Source organism: Oncorhynchus nerka, linkage group LG23 (genome assembly GCF_034236695.1).
Source record: "Oncorhynchus nerka isolate Pitt River linkage group LG23, Oner_Uvic_2.0, whole genome shotgun sequence".
In the NCBI taxonomy this organism is placed as follows: domain Eukaryota; kingdom Metazoa; phylum Chordata; class Actinopteri; order Salmoniformes; family Salmonidae; genus Oncorhynchus; species Oncorhynchus nerka.
This window is the reverse complement of record NC_088418.1, coordinates 51,303,130-51,323,673: the sequence shown is the minus strand read 5'-3', so window position 1 is coordinate 51,323,673 and position 20,544 is coordinate 51,303,130. Positions and strand designations below refer to the sequence as shown.

The 20,544-nt window shown below is 46.0% G+C and overlaps 1 protein-coding gene across 6 annotated transcripts in view; it reads left to right on the top strand.

Moving 5' to 3' along the window:
- LOC115107011 (cyclin-dependent kinase 17) overlaps positions 1-20,520 on the top strand; it is a 42,464-nt gene extending 21,944 nt beyond the window's left edge. For all 6 annotated transcript variants that reach the window (XM_029630325.2, XM_029630326.2, XM_029630329.2 and 3 more), the window contains 15 exons: positions 8,216-8,377; positions 9,121-9,285; positions 12,084-12,217; positions 14,287-14,412; positions 14,613-14,669; positions 14,775-14,889; positions 15,302-15,396; positions 15,547-15,609; positions 15,724-15,968; positions 17,682-17,779; positions 18,011-18,116; positions 18,339-18,381; positions 18,556-18,646; positions 18,752-18,829; positions 18,933-20,520. In XM_029630325.2, the coding sequence (XP_029486185.1) occupies positions 8,251-8,377; positions 9,121-9,285; positions 12,084-12,217; positions 14,287-14,412; positions 14,613-14,669; positions 14,775-14,889; positions 15,302-15,396; positions 15,547-15,609; positions 15,724-15,968; positions 17,682-17,779; positions 18,011-18,116; positions 18,339-18,381; positions 18,556-18,646; positions 18,752-18,829; positions 18,933-18,970 (1,581 nt within the window). In that variant the 5' untranslated portion in view covers positions 8,216-8,250 and the 3' untranslated portion in view covers positions 18,971-20,520. The remainder of the gene's footprint in view (positions 1-8,215; positions 8,378-9,120; positions 9,286-12,083; positions 12,218-14,286; positions 14,413-14,612; positions 14,670-14,774; positions 14,890-15,301; positions 15,397-15,546; positions 15,610-15,723; positions 15,969-17,681; positions 17,780-18,010; positions 18,117-18,338; positions 18,382-18,555; positions 18,647-18,751; positions 18,830-18,932) is intronic.
- The last annotated feature ends 24 nt before the right edge of the window (positions 20,521-20,544 follow it).

Genomic DNA, 20,544 nt, shown 5'->3' with positions numbered 1-20,544 from the left:
CGGAGACCTTAGAAAGACAGGGTAGGATAGATATAGGTCTGTAGCAGTTTGGTTCTAGAGTGTCACCCCCTTTGAAGAGGGGGATGACCGCGGCAGCTTTCCAATCTTTAGGAATCTCAGACGATATGAAAGAGAGGTTGAACAGGCTAGTAATAGGAGTTGCAACAATTTCGTCAGGTTGTCTAGCCCGGCTGATTTGTAGGGGTCCAGATTTTGCAGCTCTTTCAGAACATCAGCTATCTGGATTTGGGTAAAGGAGAAATGGTGGGGGCTTTGGCTGGTTGCTCTGGAGGGTGTCGGGCAGTTGACCGGGGTAGGGGTAGCCAGGTGGAAAGCATGGCCAGCCGTAGAGAAATACTTATTGAAATTCTCAAGTATAGTGGATTTATCGGTGGTAATAGTGTTTCCTAGCCTCAGAGCAGTGGGCAGCTGGGAGGAGGTGCTCTTATTCTCCATGGACTTTACAGTGTCCCAGAACTTTTTTGAGTTTGTGCTACAGGATGCAAATTTCTGTTTGAAAAAGCTAGCCTTCGCTTTCCTAACTGCCTGTATATTTGTTCCTAACTTCCCTGAAAAGTTGCATATCACGGGGACTATTCAATGCTAATGCAGAACGCCACAGGATGTTTTTGTGCTGATCAAGGGCAGACAGGTCTGGAGTGAACCAAGGACTATATCTATTCCTAGTTCTACATTTTTTTGAATGGGGCATGCTTATTTAAGATGGTGAGGAAGGCACTTTTAAAGAAGTGTGTGTGGGGACCACGAGTGTGGCTGATAAGATAAATGGAGAATGTTCTGTTGGAAAATCATATTAGTGAACTCAGAACACACTCTTCCCCCTCCTGCTCTCTCTGTTTTTACCTCCATCTCAATTGAATTTAAGGGCTTTGTTGGTATGGGAAACATATGATTACATTGCCAAAGCAATTGAAGTAGATAATTAACAAAAGTTAAATAAACAATACAAATTAACAGTAAACATTACACTCACAAAAGTTCCAAAAGAGTAAAGACATTTCAAATGTCATAATATGTGCAAATAGTTCAAGTACAAAAGGAAAAAAACATAAATATGGGTTGTATTTACAATGGTGTTTGTTCTTCACTGGTTGCTCTTTTTTTGTGGCAACAGGTCACACATCTTGCTGTTGTATTTCACCCATTAGATATGGGAGTCTGTGTAATCTGAGAGAAATATGTCTCTAATATGGTCATACATTTGGCAGGTTAGGAAGTGCAGCTCAGTTACCACCTCATTTTGTGGGCAGTGTGCACATAGCCTGTCTTCTCTTGAAAGCCATGTCTGCCTACGGTGGCCTTTCTCAATAGCTATGCTCACTGAGTCCTTAAGTTTGGGTCAGTCACAGTGGTCAGGTATTCTGCCACTGTACTCTCAGTTTAGGGCCAAGTAGCATTCTAGTTTGCTCAGCTTTTTTTGTTAATTATTTCCCCCTTCTCTCTCTCCCCCTCCTAATCACTCTGTTTTACCTCCCTCTCTCTCTCTCTCTCTCTCCCTCCTGCTCGCTCTGTTTTTATCTCACTCTCGTCTTTTCCTTTTTTCTCTCACTCCATCTCCCCTGACTCTCTTTACAGCAGGTTTGTTGTGCTTAAACAAATGAAGACACCTACAGACACATTCTCACACACACACACGTTTATTTTACTATCCTTGTGAAGACCACCAAACGGTTGATTCCCATCCAAAATCCTATTTTCCCTAACCCTAACTCTACACCTAATCCTTAACCCCTAACGTAACCCGAATTGTAAACCTAACCCTTAAGCCTAAATTAAGCTTTTTCCTTATGGGGATAGGTGGAATGTCCCCACTTGTCTTCAGGTCCCCACAACGATAGTAAAACTAAAAACACACACGTATGCTCACACACACTCCCCTGCTTCATTAACTATGTATGTTTTAATGAGATCAACTCCAGCCGAGATGAGAAGAGAACCAGGTCATACCCGTGCGACACACACGCGCACACACACACGCTTAAACCTGACATCAAAGCGTCCCTGCCTTCACCCTGCCTGATACATGGTGGGTGTTAGGGCACGTGAAGGGTGGGGAGACTAATCCCCTAACACACACAGTGTTTCATAGATTTTCATTGGTAGATTAGTGGTTGACTGGCGAGGGGGGGCTGCTGTATGTGTTTTTATATGCGTTGGCCAGGGGCATATTTGAGGGCACAGATAGAAATGTCATGTATGGAGCTGATGTGATTCCTCACTCTTCATGACAGAGAGGCATGTCTGTTCTACACTATATATTTGTATCTGATCGTTCTTTGACGTTGTGCCCTATTGACCGGCACCTCCAAGCCTGGAGGTAATTTGAGTTTACACTCAGTATGTCCAGTCTAATCCTGTATGTGCACTGGGGAGCGGGGTGTGTGTGGGTTTGTCTGTGTTAGGATCGGGGTTGGGTACACTGCAGCCACAGATCCAGACAGTCATTGATTTGAATGATTCCTGCAATGCACACACATGCCATCAGGAATGACGGCGTGTGCGTGCGTGTGTGTGTGCGCGTGTGTGCGTTTAGACAGATGGTGTCTCAAGTCTACAGTCGTGGCCAAAAGTTTTGAGAACGACACATTTGCTGCTTCAGTGTCTTTAGATATTTTTGACAGATTTGACTATGGAATACTGAAGTATAATTACAAGCATTTCATAAGTGCCAAAGGCTTTTATTGACAATTACATGAAGTTGATGCAAAGAGTCAATATTTGCGGTGTTGACCATTCTTTTTCAAGACCTCTGCAATTCGCCTTGGCATGCTGTCAATTAACTTCTGGGCCACATCCTGACTGATGGCAGCCCATTCTTGCATAATAAATGCTTGGAGTTTGTCAGAATTTGTGGGTTTTTGTTTGTCCACATGCCTCTTGATGATTGACCACAAGTTCTCAATAGGATTAAGGTCTGGGGAGTTTCCTGGCCATGGACCCAAAATATTGAGGTTTTGTTCCCCGAGCCATTTAGTTATTACTTTTGCCTTATGGCAAGGCATTGTTTGTCACCAAACTGTTCCTGGATGGTTAGGAGAAGTTGCTCTCAGAGGATGTGTTGGTACCATTCTTTATTAATGGCTGTGTTCTTAGGCAAAATTGTGAGTGAGCCCACTCCCTTGGCTGAGAAGCAACCCCACACATGAATGGTCTGATGGTAGCGCTCACCTTGTCTTCTCCGGACAAGCTTTTTTCCGGGTGCCCCAAACAATCGGAAAGGGGATTCATCAGAGAAAATGACTTTACCCCAGTCCTCAGCAGTCCAATCCCTGTACCTTTTGCAGAATATCAGTCTGTCCCTGATTTTTTTCCTGGAAAGAAGTGGCTTCTTGCTGCCCTTCTTGACACCAGGCCTTCCTCTTTTTCCAAAAGTCTTTGCCTCACTGTGCATGCAGTTGCACTCAAACCTGCCTGCTGCCATTCCTGAGCAAGCTCTGTACTGGTGGTGCCCCGATCCTGCAGCTGAATAAACTTTAGGAGACAGTCCTGGCGCTTGCTGGACTTTCTTGGGCGCCCTGAAGCCTTCTTCACAACAATTGAACCGCTCTCCTTGAAGTTCTTGATGATCCGATAAATGGTTGATTTAGGTGCAATCTTACAGGCAGCAATATCCTTGCCTGTGAAGCCCTTTTTGTGCAAAGCAATGATGACGGCACGTGTTTCCTTGCAGGTAACCATGGTTGACAGAGAAATAACAATTATTCCAAGCACCACCCTCCTTTTGAATCTTCCAGTCTGTTATTCGAACTCAATCAGCATGACAGAGTGATCTCCAGCATTATCCTCGTCAACACTCACACCTGTGTTAATGAGAGAATCACTGACATGATGTCAGCTGGTCCTTTTGTGGCAGGGCTGAAACACAGTGGAAATGTGTTTTGGGGTTTCAGTTCATTTGCATGGCAAAGAGGGACTTTGCAATTAATCTGATCACTCTTCATAACATTCTGGGGTGTATGCAAATTGCCATTATACAAACTGAGGCAGCAGACTTTGTGAAAATTTATATTTGTGTCATTCTCAAAGCTTTTGGACACGACTGTATACAGTTGAGCTAATGATCTCAGAGGGAGTGAAAGAGAAATGTGACCTAAAGTATGTGGACACCTGCTCATCGAACATCTCATTCCAAAATCTTGGGCATTAATATGGAGTTGGTTCCCCCATTTGCTGCTGTCACAGCGTCCACTTCTGGGAAGGCTTTCCGCTAGATGTTGGAACATTGCTGCTGGGACTTGCTTCCATTCAGCCATGATCATTAGTGAGGGTGGGCATTGATTAGGCCTGACTAACAGTCACTTCAGCACCTCGGCGGTCCCGTTCTGTGAGCTTGTGTGGCCTACCACTTCGTGACTGAGCCGTTGTTGCTCCTAGATGCTTCCACTTCACAATAACAGCACTTACAGTTGACCAAGGCATCTCTAGCAAGGCATACATTTGACGAACAGATGTAGTGGCTAACTGTATCCCATGTGTGAGAGAGAGAGCGCGAGAGACACACACACACCGCAACCTTCACTGCTAGCTGGCAGTGTGTTTTCACTGTGTCCAGTATGGGATGGTGTGAGGGGGTTAGAAGGGTGGGTCCCGCTCGTCCGAGGGGCGTCACCGCGGCAACACAATGGGCAGGAAAACTGGCCTGGGGCAGAGAGAGCAAGGTGTTTCCTATGACCTGGCTTACTGCTGTGTCAGCATGCACACACACATGCTGATACACATAAACACACACACTGATATCCAAACCATACACTGATACATACACACATACTGTATTCTACATTTATGTATATTTACCATACACACACAAATCATACACTAACATATCCACACAACACATAATTAATTGGTACTTACACACATACAGTGGATCCTACACGGATGGATGCACACAAAACACAGCCATACCATCGGACCAGGCAGGTATTTGTGTTGCTATGGAATGTGGCCAGTTCTCCCAGTCTGTGGCCTTTTCACCTCCCATCACACTCAGCCAACCAGCCTGCCTCGGCCAATCACTGCAGCCGCTGGACTAGGTCTGTCACTGCAGCCCACCAATCACACAACAAGACACAACCACATGACGACCACTGCTGTTACTTAGGGTGTGGCCAATCTGAGGACACTGATGGTGAGGTCAGTGTGTGTGTGTGTGTGTATGACTGCTATTCCTATATGTAGCTGGTTCTGTGGATTTGAAGCTCATCTCTGTATTGCACCTCTCATTATGTCATTTTAGCCACAGTAGATGGCCTTGATAAATTATGCATGAGTGTCTGCACGTGTGTGTGTGTGTTAATGCATTTAGCTTGCAATTAAGGAAAGCAGTATCATGTTTGGATGTTAAATTCATGTTTAATTCGTCCTTTATGAAGACCCTAGCTGAGTGCTGAGGAGCGGTGTGGTGACTGCAGTATTCATCTACTCATCATAAATATTAGATTAAAAGGAGGCGTAGTTTATTTATGAAGGGTGCTATTTTAGCACACCCGTGTGTTCTCGGCCTCTACATACTCTTGCAGCTTAAGGTTTGGGCTTCTCACTGTCTTATGTGTGTTCATGTGTTGGTAGCATGTACAATATCAGTCCATACTGGAATAATAACATAGTCACTCCAACCCAGCTGTACCAAGATCAAGATAAGGAAGCTAGCATGTTGATATGTGAGCAACATTTGAGAGAGTTCTCAACTATATTATTCGTAGCCGTCTATTGGAATAATAACATAGTCACTCCAACCCAGCTGTACCAAGATCAAGATAAGGAAGCTAGCGTGTTGCTATGTGAGCAACATTTGAGAGAGTTCTCAACTATATTATTCGTAGCCGTCTATTTACCACCACAGAACACAGCTGGCACTAAGACCGCTCTCAAGGCCATAAGTAAAGAAGAAAATGCTCACCCAGAAGCGGCGCACCTAGTGGCTGGGGACTTTAATGCAGGCAAACTTAAATCAGTTTTACCACATTTTTACCAGCATGTCACATGTGCAACCAGAGAAGAAAACAATCCTAGACCACCTTTACACCACACATAGAGATGCAGCAGTGTACAAAAGGGAGGGGGGCGGGGGTTGTCAATGTAAATTGTCCGGTGGCGATTTTATTAATTGTTCAGCAGTCTTACGGCTTGGGGGTAGAAGCTGTTGAGGAGCCTTTTGTCCTCGACTTGGTGCTCTGGTACCGCTTGCCGTGCGGGAGCAGTGAAAGCAGTCTATAAGTTGGGTGACTGGAGTCTCTGACAATTTTATGGGATTTACTCTGACAACGCCTATTATATAGGTCCTGGATGGCAGGAAGCTTGGCCCCAGTGATGTACTGGGCCGTTCGCACTACCTTCTGTAGCATCTTACGGTCAGATGCCAAGCAGTTAGCATACCAGGTGGTGATTCAACCGGTCAGGATGCTCTTGATGTTGCAGCTGTAGAACTTTTTGAGGATCTGAGGACCCATGCCAAATCTTGTGTGACCAAAGAGTTCTCCGAGGATGTCAGGGACAAGATTGTAGACCTACACAAGGCTGGAATGGGCTACAAGACCATCGCCAAGAAGCTTGGTGAGAAGCTGACAACAGTTGGTGCGATTATTTGCAAATGGAAGAAACACAAAAGAACTATCAATCTCCCTCGGACTGGGGCTCCATGCGAGATCTCACCTATGGAGTTGCAATGATCATGAGAGCGGTGAGGAATCAGCCCAGAACTACACTGGAGGATCTTGTCAATGATCTCAAGGCAGCTTGGACCATAGTCACCAAGAAAACAATTGGTAACACACTACGCCGTGAAGGACTGAAATCCTGCAGCGCCCGCAAGGTCCCCCTGCTCAAGAAAGCACATATACATGCCCATCTGAAGTTTGCCAATGAACATCTGAATGATTCAGAGGACAACTGAGTGAAAGTGTTGTGGTCAGATGAGACCAAAATTGAGCTCTTTGGCATCAACTTGCCGTGTTTGGAGGAGGAGGAATGCTGCCTATGACCCCAAGAACACCATCCCCACCGTCAAACATGGAGGTGGAAACATTATACTTTGGGGGTGTTTTTCTGCTAAAGGGACAGGACAACTTCACCGTATCAAAGGGACGATGGACAGGGCCATGTACCGTCAAATCTTGGGTGAGAACCTCCTTCCCTCAGCCAGGGAATTGAAAACGAGTCGTGGATTGGTATTCCCACATGACAATGACCCAAAAACACACGGCCAAGGCAACAAAGGAGTGGCTCAAGAAGAAACACATTAAGGTCCTGGAGTGGCCTAGTCAGTCTCCAGACCTTATCCCATAGAAAATCTGTAGAGGGAGCTGAAGGTTCGAGTTGCCAAATGTCAGCCTCAAAACCTTAATGACTTGGAGAAGATCTGCAAAGAGGAGTGGGACAAAATCCCTCCTGAGATGTGTGCAAACCTGGTGGCCAACTACAAGAAATGTCTGACCTCTGTGATTGCCAGCAAGGGTTTTGCCACCAAGTACTATGTCATGTTTTGCAGAGGGGTCAAATACTCATTTCCCTCATTAAAATGCAAATCAATTGATAACATTTTTTACATGCGTTTTTCTGGATTTTTTTGTTCTGTCTCACTGTTCAAATAAACCTACCATTCAAATTATAGACAGATGATTTCTTTGTCGGTGGGCAAATGTACAAAATCAGCAGGGGATCAAATACTTTCCCCCCCTCACTGTATATTGTCAGTTACTTCGTTCAGCCACGTCTATGTGAAACATGAGATGTTAGTTTTTAATGTCCCGTTGGTAGGATAATCTTTAATAGTAGGTCATCAATTTTATTTTCTAACATTTGCACTTTAGCAAGGAGAATGGAAGGCATTGGGAGTTTACTCGCTCGCCTCCGACTTTTCAGAAGGATCCCCGATATGCGTCTCCTTTTCCGCCGTCTTTTCTTCACACAAAACAAAAAGTTTATTCCAGTCCGCGGTGAGTAATCGCTTTTCTGATGTCCAGACGTTATTTTTGGACATAAGAAACGGTAGCAGCAACATTATGTACACAATAAGTAAAAAAAATAAATAAAAAAAATGTAAATCACAATTGGTTGGGAGAGTGTAAAACATCAGCTATGTTCTTCAGCGCCATCTTTTCTTATCGAGACAATTACAAGTTACTTGTTTACGCCTTGCCACCTAATACGTGTGTGTGTGGGTCCAGTGCTGACCTTTGCCATCTGTGCCCTACAGGCCCTGCCAGCCCAGGCAACCCTGAGGAGTGTGTGATGGAGAAGATGAAGAGGTTTAAGCGGCGTCTGTCTCTGACGCTGCGCTCCAGCCACACCATAGACGAGTCTCTATCTGAACTGGCTGAGCAGATGACCATCGAGGACGGCGGCAACAAGGACAGCGGTCAGTAGGCGTGTGTGTGTGTGTGTGTGTGTATTAGATATTGTATTAGTAAACAAACAGAGCGCACACACACACATACTGTGCTCTGTGCAAGTCCCAGTGATAAGAGACTGATGATGTAGTAGAGAAGGATACAGCCAGCTAGTGAACACACACACTAGGGCCCTTTGGTCACCCCGAGGATACAGTTGAAATTGTAGCTGGCAGCCAATGGTATCCTTTCTTGCCATCTGAAGTGATTAGAGTGAGACTGAGGGAACGGGGTGAGAGACATCGAGAGGGGAAATTGACACACAGGGAGAGCGAGCAGCAGTGTGAATGATCGTGTCCTAGAGAGTAGCTCTTTATGTCCTTATGTAACAACAGAAGCAGCCTGGTGAGAGGAAACGCCTACTGGGACACACATACACAACGCAGGGGGACGGCAGGTGACGCTGCCACAATGTTTGTGGAGAAGACATCACACAGAAAAGGAAAACACTTTCACAAACATACTGCAACATCCCAAAATGTCTGAAGCTAACATCCTCTGGCCTACTTTAGGTTGCATAAGTGTTATTTTCTGCTGTTTTTATATACAACAAGGAAGCACTCTGTTTACTGAATTCTGCTCAACAGAAGACCGAACAGTACATGAACTACTTGTACAAATGACTGATTGATTCATTGGTAGATTGCTTGATGAATCGGATGGATAGATAGATAGATGGGCAGATTGATTGACACATTGTTTCTCCTTGCAGAGCCGATCGTGCGTAATGGGCGACCGCCCTCCTCCCACAGCATGCACTCGTTCCTGCACCAGTACACCGGCTCCTTCAAGAAGCCCCCCCTCCGCAGACCACACAGTGTCATCGGAGGAAGCCTGGGCTCCTTCATGACCTTCCCCAGCAACGGCAGCCGCCTCGGTGAGTTACACAGAGAGCGAAACAAACAGACTCGGAGATGCACAAGCACGTATACACTAACGGCACACATGCTTGCACAAACACTCATATGCACGCGCGCACATGTCATACACACACACTCATTCAAACATGTAGCCATATTTACTAATGACACACCCACTAGCAGCACCACTATAAGCAACCTGTTCTCCTTCATGGTCATGCCACACGGTCGTCACCCGGCTGCCAAGGTGAGTTGCCGTGGAGATGGGCATACTCGTGCCTGTGCACCAGGAAGTGACAGAGAAAGAGCAGATGGCGACAGAGGACAAACAGGAAGTTAGTCATAGCCCCTGAGAGTTCCATCCTGACATGGTCATGGTGTGACTTTTCATCTCACACAACACCAGACTCGTCTGTCTCTCCATCTTAATCTCCAATCTTCCTCTCAATTATGTGTTTTTGCATGAGTCAACTGTTCTCATTCTACACTGTGTGCTTGTGCGGGTGTATATTTGCATCTAAAAGTTTGATGTTTGTGTGATTTCATACATTTGTGTGTGTCTGCGGACAAATGTTTTCCCTGCATTTTCTCTGAGCCATCACCATGACGATAGCTGTTCTCTGGTCTCCAGGGTGAGCCAACTATTTTAGTCTGCGGTCTTGTCTATAAGTTGTCATGAGGAGCGACACCTCAGACTGAACTGTGTCCCAGTTAGTTACATGGGTTTGGGGATATTGGGGGGGAACAGACAATCGGGCATGTCTATCTGGGACAAGATGGAACTAGATTAGTACACACTTTCATGTACCGGTTTACCTCAAAAAACAGAGGGAGAAATAGGGCCAAAGAGAGTGGAGTTGGAATGAAAGGAGGGGTATTTGGTTGGCAGAGAAGGAGATAGACGGCTGGAGAGAGAAGCAGAAAGGAGGGAGATGACAGAAGTGCGTTGTGCCGGATGATCTGGGATGGTATGACGACAGGCTGCTGGGTTGGAGGTGTTGACAGAGAGAATATGTGCCACACTCAGATACAGCTACTCATTAGCACACTGTGTGTGTGTGTGTTCATTAGCCCCCCCCCCCCACACACACTACACACCATGTTCTTGACCAGAGGCTGTAGTTTTTTATATCCTAGAGGAAGCAGAGTTGGTTAGTGTTTCATCTTTGGCCTATGGGGTGAGAGAGGGGGGGGGGGGGCTGCAGGATAATGAAAGAAGGGAACTTGAGAGGTTGTAGGATCAGGACCAGGCCATAAACTGTAACTGTTGACAGAATGAGATAAAGCACTCCTCTCTCTGTCTCTAACTTATTCTCTCATATTCTTAGACTCAGACTCAGTAGCCTCGGTTTTTCTAATGACTACCTTGCCTGGTTCACCAATTACTTTGCAGACAGAGTTCAGTGTGTCAAATCGGAGGGCATGTTGTCCGGTCCTCTGGTAGTCTCTATGGGGGTGCCACAAGCTTCAATTCTCGGGCCGACTCTTTTCTCTGTATATATCAATGATGTTACTCTTGCTGCGGGCGATTCCCTGATTCGTCTCTACGCAGACGACACCATTCTGTATACTTCTGGCCCTTCCTTGGACACTGTGCTATCTAACCTCCAAACGAGCTTCAATGCCATACAACACTCCTTCCGTGGCCTCCAACTGCTCTTAAACGCTAGTAAAACCAAATGCATGCTTTTCAACCGTTCGCTGCCTGCATCCGCACGCCCGACTAGCATCACCACCCTGGATGGTTCCGACCTAGAATATGTGGATATCTATAAGTACCTGGGTGTCTGGCTAGACTGTAAACTCTCCTTCCAGACTCATATCAAACATCTCCAATCTAGAGTCTGCTTTCTATTCCGCAACAAAGCCTCCTTCACTCACGCCGCCAAACTTACCCTAGTAAAACTGACTATCCTACCGATCCTCGACTTCGGCGATGTCATCTACAAAATAGCTTCCAATACTCTACTCAGCAAACTAGATGCAGTTTATCACAGTGCCATCCGTTTTGTTACTAAAGCACCTTATACCACCCACCACTGCGACCTGTATGCTCTAGTCGGCTGGTCCTCGCTACATATTCGTCGCCAGACCCACTGGCTCCAGGTCATCTACAAGTCCATGCTAGGTAAAGCTCCGCCTTATCTCAGTTCACTGGTCACGATGGCAACACCCACCCATAGCACACGCTCCAGCAGGTGTATCTCACTGATCATCCCTAAAGCCAACACCTCATTTGGCCGCCTTTCCTTCCAGTTCTCTGCTGCCTGTGACTGAAACGAATTGTAAATAGCCCACCCAATTTACCTACCTCATCCCCATACTGTTTTTATTTATTTACTTTTCTGCTCTTTTGCACACCAGTATATCTTCCTGCACATGACCATCTGATCATTTATCACTCCAGTGTTAATCTGCTAAATTGTAATTATTCGCCTACCTCCTCATGCCTTTTGCACACAATGTATATAGACTCTTTTTTTTCTACTGTGTTATTGACTTGTTAATTGTTTACTCCATGTGTAACTCTGTGTTGTCTGTTCACACTGCTATGCTTTATCTTAGCCAGGTCGCAGTTGTAAATGAGAACTTGTTCTCAACTAGCCTATCTGGTTAAATAAAGGTGAAATAAATCAAATAAAAAAACAGCAGACTACTGACTCAGTTTGACACAAGCTATAGCAAATCCATGCCATGTTTATCTCATAGAAGATCACGAGTGTCATTTGCCAGGCAAAATGTTGAAATTGAGCAAGTTCAGCTTCTAAACTGTAACTCTTTCTCCTCTTCCTCCTCTTCCTCTCCTCCTCCCAAGACATCGTCCATGAGAACCTGAAGATGGGCTCAGACGGGGAGAGTGACCAGGCGTCTGGGACGTCGTCGGACGAGGTGCAGTCGCCCACCGGGGTGTGTCTGAGGAACAGGGTGCAACGACGCATCTCCATGGAGGTACACCCTCCCACCACCACCACCAACCCCTGTCTCTACAGAAGGGAACTACACCTCTCCCGGCTCCCCATCTCGGTCTTCCCCTCAGCTCTTTCTCTGTTGGTGTGGTGGGGAGGAGAGATAAGCAGGGAACACTTTTAAGAGGCTTTCACTGTCTGACTCTGAATACTGATATGAAACCTGTACCAGTGAGGAAGAGGGTAGAGCGATCGGGGAGATGTGGGAAAGGGAGGTAGTGGGATAGAGAAAGGAAGACTGAGATGGAGAAAGATGAGGGTTGATGGCAGGCAGGGTGGAAAGTATGAGCTGGTTCAGGCCACAAACAGACGACTGACTAATGGAATGTTGTCATGTGACAGTAATCTGCAGCACGCTTGGCCTCTGACTTCTGACATTCCAGACGATCCCCTGCCACATAGCTGGTCAACAATCATGAGAGTAACCTCGGATGGAGAGAGACTGCTCCACATAGCTCAGTGAGAACCTGCGGTTTAAAGAGGGACTGTCTTTAAAAAGAGACGAATCCCGCTGAAAACGTACTGATGTAGCATCACTATGAATTCGAAACGGTTATTCTAGTGTCAGAATTTACTACAAAGTGTAAATAGGATAATTTTGGTCATAAAGTTAGTCTCATCCGTGCTTCACAACGGGTAAATGAAGGTTGAGTTTTAATTTAACGATGTCCATTTGCCCACTAACATGGGGTGAACAGCTGCGGTGATTGCTCTCTATCCACTCGCATAAACAGTGACAGACCTGCCCAGCAGTTCCGGCGTTGTTTACGTAAGACAGTGCATCGCGCACTTTTTTACTTGAAAAACACTGCACCAAACTCTTTGGTTAGATGTAAATTTGTGTAACTAAAACATCCTCTGCAACAACTTTAATCATAACTCAATAAATCTGTAATTAATTATCTTAGATTCATTTTGGGGATTTTGAGGAAGTTTAATTCCACGTCTACAATGTCTCATGGGGGACCAACACCTCCAATACTGAAATCTTGTTTTTCTAATAAGCAACAGAAAACACACGTGCCAATCGGCGTATGTTCAGTCGCTCTTTAAGCCTGGGGATGTTTTTCCTTTCGTCTCTGTGACTCGTTTTTGCTTTTTTCTGTAAGTGTAAGCGGTGTTCGATTTGCTATTTTCTATGTGAGTGAATGCTGTGAAGTATGACTTAGTTCCTGGTGTCCCATGGACTATGAGAATTTCTACTATATATTTAGTGCAGGGTTCATGCTAGTCTCACTGGTTCTGTTTACGGAGTTCCTATAGAATCACTGGTAGGAATGCTGTTTCCTTAGCCTGGTGACATTCTGCCACCTGGTGGTCAGTCTGGAGAAGTGTAAACAGTACTTGACTACCTGTATATCAGTATTATGGTATTACACACACACACGAGGATTTACCTATTTCTCCTTGATGCCAAGTGTTTATTTTAATAGTCTGAGCGGAGGCACAAGAGGTGCTTGACCTTTTTAGATGGGAATCATCAGGTATCTGAATAATCACACACACACACGTCATCTCGGTTACTACATCTAACCAGATTCACACAAACACTCATGTGGGTACATATCATTCGGCCCATTTTCTCCCCCCTTTGAAGCGGCGTGTTTATGGGGTTAGTTGGCTGTAACAATACACTGATTCATATCACGAGCTATAGCGAGAACATGATGCTCTCTTTTGATCTGTTTCTATGGGGGAGAGGTGGCAGGCGGTACACAAGTGTTGCGTGATATCCATGGTGGGTGTGTGAAGATGCTTGTTTGCTTATCCATGTTGTTTTTGTCACTCTTGTTTTGTGTTGAGTGTGCCATGCCATGTTTTCTCTTCAATAATGATTTTCATGTATGGATTATTTTTGTATAAGTGCCTCTATTCTTCTGTCTCTTTCTGGAGTGAGTGGGAGGGGAGAATAATTTCTAGGACAAAGTGTGTGGTTGTAGTCATGGAGCTTTCTGCTGTCTACATGTCTCACACACAGACAGACGCAGTATTCCATAGGACACAAGATATATGTGTATGTTACGCCTCTAACCCAATTTTGTGTGTGTGTAGGACCTGAACAAGCGTCTGTCTCTGCCTGCTGACATCCGTATCCCTGACGGTTACCTGGAGAAGCTGCAGCTGAGCAGCCCTACCTTCGACCAGCCCCTTAGCCGACTCTCACGCAGGGCCTCACTGGTACGTGTGTGTGTGAAGGAATATAACATTATTGCCCTACAGGTACCGCCCTCCTTTCTGGCAACAGGCATGAGGTTGAATTGGACTGTCTCTGTATGTAATTTTGTGTAGTGAATGAAGAAAAAACTGTACAAACGTCATTCAACACAGAAAAGAAGACAAACAACATGGAAGATGATCTCTTTATTTGTGTTTTTCAGTCAGAGATTGGTTTTGGGAAGCTGGAGACCTACATCAAACTGGACAAACTGGGAGAGGTCAGAGAACACACAAACATACTCCTATAAAATCAGAAAACATGCTTTTCACAAGAAAGTTATTTTGTTTTGAGTCTGGTCATAACCAGTTAGTTTTTTCTATAGGGGACCTATGCTACAGTATTTAAGGGCCGCAGTAAGCTGACTGACAACCTGGTGGCGCTAAAGGAGATCCGGCTGGAGCACGAAGAGGGAGCACCCTGCACCGCCATCAGAGAAGGTGAGTCTATACCTCTCTGCCTTTCCTCCTCTCTATCACTTTGTCCCTGCTTCTCTTCCGCTCTCTCATCCTCCCATTACTGATTTCAATGCTACATTCTATCTTTTATTTTGTATCACTCTTAGCTCTTTCTCATTCACTATTGTTTTTTAAATTGTTTTTTTAAAATTTGACCTTTATTTAACTAGGCAAGTCAGTTAAGAACAAATTCTTATTTTCAATGACTGCCTAGGAGCAGTGGGTTAACTGCCTTGTTCATGGGCAGAAAGACAGATTATTACCTTGTCAGCTCGGGGATTCGATCTTGCAACCTTTCGGTTACTAGTCCAACGCTCTAACCACTAGGCTACCTGCCGCCCATTGTTCCTTCTCTTGCTCTCCCTCATCCCTCTCTTTCCTTCCCTCTCTCCAGTGTCGTTACTGAAGGACCTGAAACATGCCAACATCGTGACCTTACATGACATTGTCCACACAGACAAGAGCCTGACGCTGGTCTTCGAGTACCTGGTGAGAATCACTAAATTGCTCACACTTCATGCTGGTCTTTGTAGTCAAATATCTGCCCCAATTATCTGAGGAGTTTATTGTCTTAAGTAGGCTGTTGTACATGTACATCCTGTCCTGTCTGACTGCCTGCTGTCCTCACTTCCTGTGCAGGATAAAGACCTGAAGCAGTACATGGATGACTGTGGGAACATCATGAGTATGCACAACGTCAAGGTGCGTATGACCAAGACAAATGACCTAGCACTCACTACACTGTACTGTAAGTCACTTTAGATAAAAACCCTTGCATAATAGTTAACATTGCACGTGTTGTTTGTGCGGTTCTAGATCTTCTTGTTCCAGATTTTGCGGGGGTTGGCGTACTGCCACAAGCGGAAGGTTCTCCACAGAGACCTAAAGCCCCAGAACCTGCTCATCAACGAGAGAGGGGAACTCAAACTGGCTGACTTCGGTCTGGCGCGGGCTAAGTCTGTCCCCACTAAGACGTACTCCAACGAGGTGGTGACTCTGTGGTACCGGCCACCTGACGTCCTGCTAGGCTCCTCCGAGTACTCCACACAGATTGACATGTGGTAAGAACACTACACCTGACGTCCTAATAGGCTCCTCCGAGTACTCCACACAGATTGACATGTGGTAAGAACACTACACCTGACGTCCTGCTAGGCTCCTCCGAGTACTCCACACAGATTGACATGTGGTAAGAACACTACACCTGACGTCCTGCTAGGCTCCTCCGAGTACTCCACACAGATTGACATGTGGTAAGAACACTACACCTGACGTCCTGCTAGGCTCCTCCGAGTACTCCACACAGATTGACATGTGGTAAGAACACTACACCTGACGTCCTGCTAGGCTCCTCCGAGTACTCCACACAGATTGACATGTGGTAAGAACACTACACCTGACGTCCTGCTAGGCTCCTCCGAGTACTCCACACAGATTGACATGTGGTAAGAACACTACACCTGACGTCCTGCTTGGCTCCTCCGAGTACTCACACAGATTGACATGTGGTAAGAACACTACACCTGACGTCCTGCTAGGCTCCTCCGAGTACTCCACACAGATTGACATGTGGTAAGAACACTACACCTGACGTCCTGCTAGGCTCCTCCGAGTACTCCACACAGATTGACATGTGGTAAGAACACTACACCTGACGTCCTGCTAGGCTCCTCCGAGTACTCCACACAGATTGACATGTGGTAAGAACACTACACCTGACGTCCTGCTAGGCTCCTCCGAGTACTCCACACAGATTGACATGTGGTAAAAACACTACACCTGACGTCCTGCTAGGCTCCTCCGAGTACTCCACACAGATTGACATGTGGTAAGAACACTACACCTGATGTCCTGCTAGGCTCCTCCGAGTACTCCACACAAATTGACATGTGGTAAGAACACTACATCCTAACAACCTAGGCCAAGGGTAAGCAAATCCTACTCTGGAGGTCCGGAGTACTGCTGTTTGTCTCTTCTGCCTGATAATGAATTGCGCCCACCTGGTGTCCCAGGTCTAAATCAGTCCCTTATTAGAGAGGAAGAATCAAATAAAAACCGTGGCTGGCTGGAGGGCCCTATATCCTTACACCCTAGCAACCATTTACATTTACATTTAAGTCATTTAGCAGACGCTCTTATCCAGAGCGACTTACAAATTGGTGCGTTCACCTTATGACATCCAGTGGAACAGCCACTTTACAATAGTTCATCTAAATCTTTTAAGGGGGGGGGGTGAGAAGGATTACTTTATCCTATCCTAGGTATTCCTTAAAGAGGTGGGGTTTCAGGTGTCTCCGGAAGGTGGTGATTGACTCCGCTGTCCTGGCGTCGTGAGGGAGTTTGTTCCACCATTGGGGGGCCAGAGCAGAGAACAGTTTTGACTGGGCTGAGCGGGAACTGTACTTCCTCAGTGGTAGGGAGGCGAGCAGGCCAGAGGTGGATGAACGCAGTGCCCTTGTTTGGGTGTAGGGCCTGATCAGAGCCTGGAGGTACTGAGGTGCCGTTCCCCTCACAGCTCCGTAGGCAAGCACCATGGTCTTGTAGCGGATGCGAGCTTCAACTGGAAGCCAGTGGAGAGAGCGGAGGAGCGGGGTGACGTGAGAGAACTTGGGAACCACAACCACTTCATTCAATGTATTTTACACATATAAACTTTGATTAAGTGCTCTGCGTCCTAATTCCTTCATCCTACTCCCTAGCCTCTATTTTCGTGTGTGTGTGTGAACAAGCTGTGTGTAATCTCTCTCTCTCTCTCTCTCTCTCTCTGTGTGTAGGGGTGTGGGGTGTATATTTTATGAGATGGCTGCAGGTCGGCCCCTGTTTCCTGGCTCCACCGTAGAGGACGAGCTCCACCTCATATTCAGACTGCTGGGTGAGGACAGAGTACAGCCTGATTCGGATGTTACAGCCGAACTAACCCACTGACCTAGCGCCACCTAGTGTCTGCTACAGGGACAAACACACTAACACAACCACAGAACTCTCTAAATAAGCAGGAGAGTCCCCAGACATGCTGCTGCTGATGGGGACATTATTTGAGCGTTAACTAAACGTTGATAGAGCGTTATTTGAAGACTGTCCCCTCTCTCTTTTATTTCTCCAGGCACGCCATCAGAGGACAGCTGGCCAGGGATCTCTGGCGTCGAGGAATTCAAATCCTACAACTTCCCCAAATACAAACCTCAGCCGTTCATCAACCATGCGCCCAGGTACCGTGTGTGCGTGCGTCCATGAGTGTGTTTGTGTGCACACGTTTCTGTGTGGGTTTGTGAATGCGTATTTGTGAGTGTGTTTAGTCAGTACATGAGGCAGGAAGTTCTGTGGAACTTTAGTAAAGCAACTCTTCACTTCCTTCCTTCCCATCAGTCACCACCGACTGACATTAAACCCTGTGATTCTCTCTCTCCCTCCTCTCTCTCTCTCCTTTTTAGGTTGGACACAGAAGGCATTGAGCTGGTGTTATCATTCCTGAAAGTGAGTTTCTCTGGCTACATTTTCCACACACCTACGCAGTTATACGCTGAACCACTGGCATGCAGTACTGATAATGAACAACAGGGGGCACAGTAGTCACTTCTGCCTTACTGATTCGGTTTCAGTTGTTGCTGTAATGTCAGTGTGTTAACTGTTGGTCTCCCTCCTTTCCAGTATGAGTCCAAGAAGAGGATCTCAGCAGATGAAGCTATGAAGCAGGCCTACTTCAAGAGCCTGGGGACACAGGTCCACACACTGCATGAGAGTGAGTCTCTAAACCTGGGGATGGTCTTGTCCTCTGAATGGCCTGGAGATACACTCACACATAATTACAACCCTCTCTCTCTCTCTCTCTCTCTCTCTCTCTCAGGTATATCAATATTCACTCTGAAGGATATCCAACTGCAGAGAGACCCTGGCTATCGGAACTCCTCACACCTAGAGTCAGGTGTGTAAAACACACACGCACCTCTTCTTACCTGGAGCTGTATAACTGTTATGACAGACATGGAACTCTCTCTCTCTCTTTCTTATCCACTCCATCTCTCCAGGCAACAGCAAGAACAGAAGACAGAGCATGCTCTTCTAGACGTTCTGCTCCCGGGCGCTCCAGGGTGGAGCTGGTTCCTGTTGCTATAGTAACCGACTCTCGCTTGGGATGAGAATGAACAGGACAGAGCCCCCTCTCGCATGAGCCCCTCACCCCTGGAGAGACCCCCTCACCCCCATAGAGCGAGTGAGTCTGGAGTTGAGGGAGGGAGAGATGAACTACGTTTATTTATTTGAAGATATGGAAGGGGGGGTATATTTTGCTGCTAAACTACTACTGTCTGTATTTAACACGCAGTTTGTGTATATGATTATGTGAACTCCGACACCATGCACAATCGACCAGTCGCTAAGGTTACTATTGTTATTGATATGAATTATGGTTATTATGATTCCACTGATGATCTCGATGTTGTTTATCATAGCTGTTACCTTTGCTGTTGTGCATGTCATTGTGTTCAGAGACTGAATGCCTTTTAGCATTTTTTTCTCAAGTACTTTCTTAAGCTTCCTCTGATGGCAGTGTGACTGAAGTGAGACCAGACCAGTGCAGACTGGGAGAGAGGGACTGGGAGTGTCTGGTCCTCAACTGGAAATCTTTCTTCTGAACTGAATCATTTCCCGGCCTCCCTCTCATTCTCCTTGACCTAGAACGTTTCAGGAGCCAGACGGGGGTTAGGAAGGGGTCAAAATGTGGTTGAGATGGGGTCCAGTCGTCAGGAGAGCACAACGACCCTCAGTCTTGTAGCCAACGAATGGGACCACAGCAGAAGGTGGAGTTTGACTCCCCAGGACATTTCCGGTCTCCTCGCCACTTGTCATGGCAACAGGAAAGCGGCGATTAGGGAGGAGAGAAACACTGAAACGCCGCAGGAAGTAATGTGACCTCCCGAAGGAACCCATCGGTCTCTCTCTCTGTTTCCCCTACCCCCCAGGATGGTCTTTACTTAAGTTATTGTATGCAAGTTCTTAATTTTCTCTTCTTGCCTTTTTGGAGGTCTACAAATACCGGCTGTTTTTGTGCATCATCAATAACTGTAAGCAGTTACTAGTTTTTTGAATGGCTCTCTACTCTGTAGCTGGCCATGGGAGTGGGGATGTACCATGACTTCAGGGCAATACTAGGATGACTGGTGCTTTAAAATGGCTGACTTGATTTGACAGTATTAAGAGATGTTGTTTTCTATGTTAGACCTTTTGACCTCTCCTTGTGAATACAGTGTCGTGTGGCATGTCAAGGGGCAGCAGCTTCGCCTCTCAAAGGAGAAGAAATACTTGTTGTTTCAGTCTGCATTGGACCACTCGTCTCTCTTTCCAGCGTTTGTACACATTTCAAATTGAAATTTTAAATAGACTTAAGCCGCTGTGTGTGTTTAACTGACAGTGTTGTATATTAATATTGTCATACTGTACTTTTTCAAGTTTAAGAATGACCTGAGCTTACCTGAGCGCGTGCGCGTCTGACATGGAATGCCAGCTGTGGTAACTCAACCTCTCTGGGACACTGACAGTTGGTGGTCCTGTACCTCTTTTTACTGGAACTATTTATTTCTCATAATCACAGTAAAATGTGTCTGTTTGCTAAATACATTTTGTCTTTATTGTGGTTTTCTG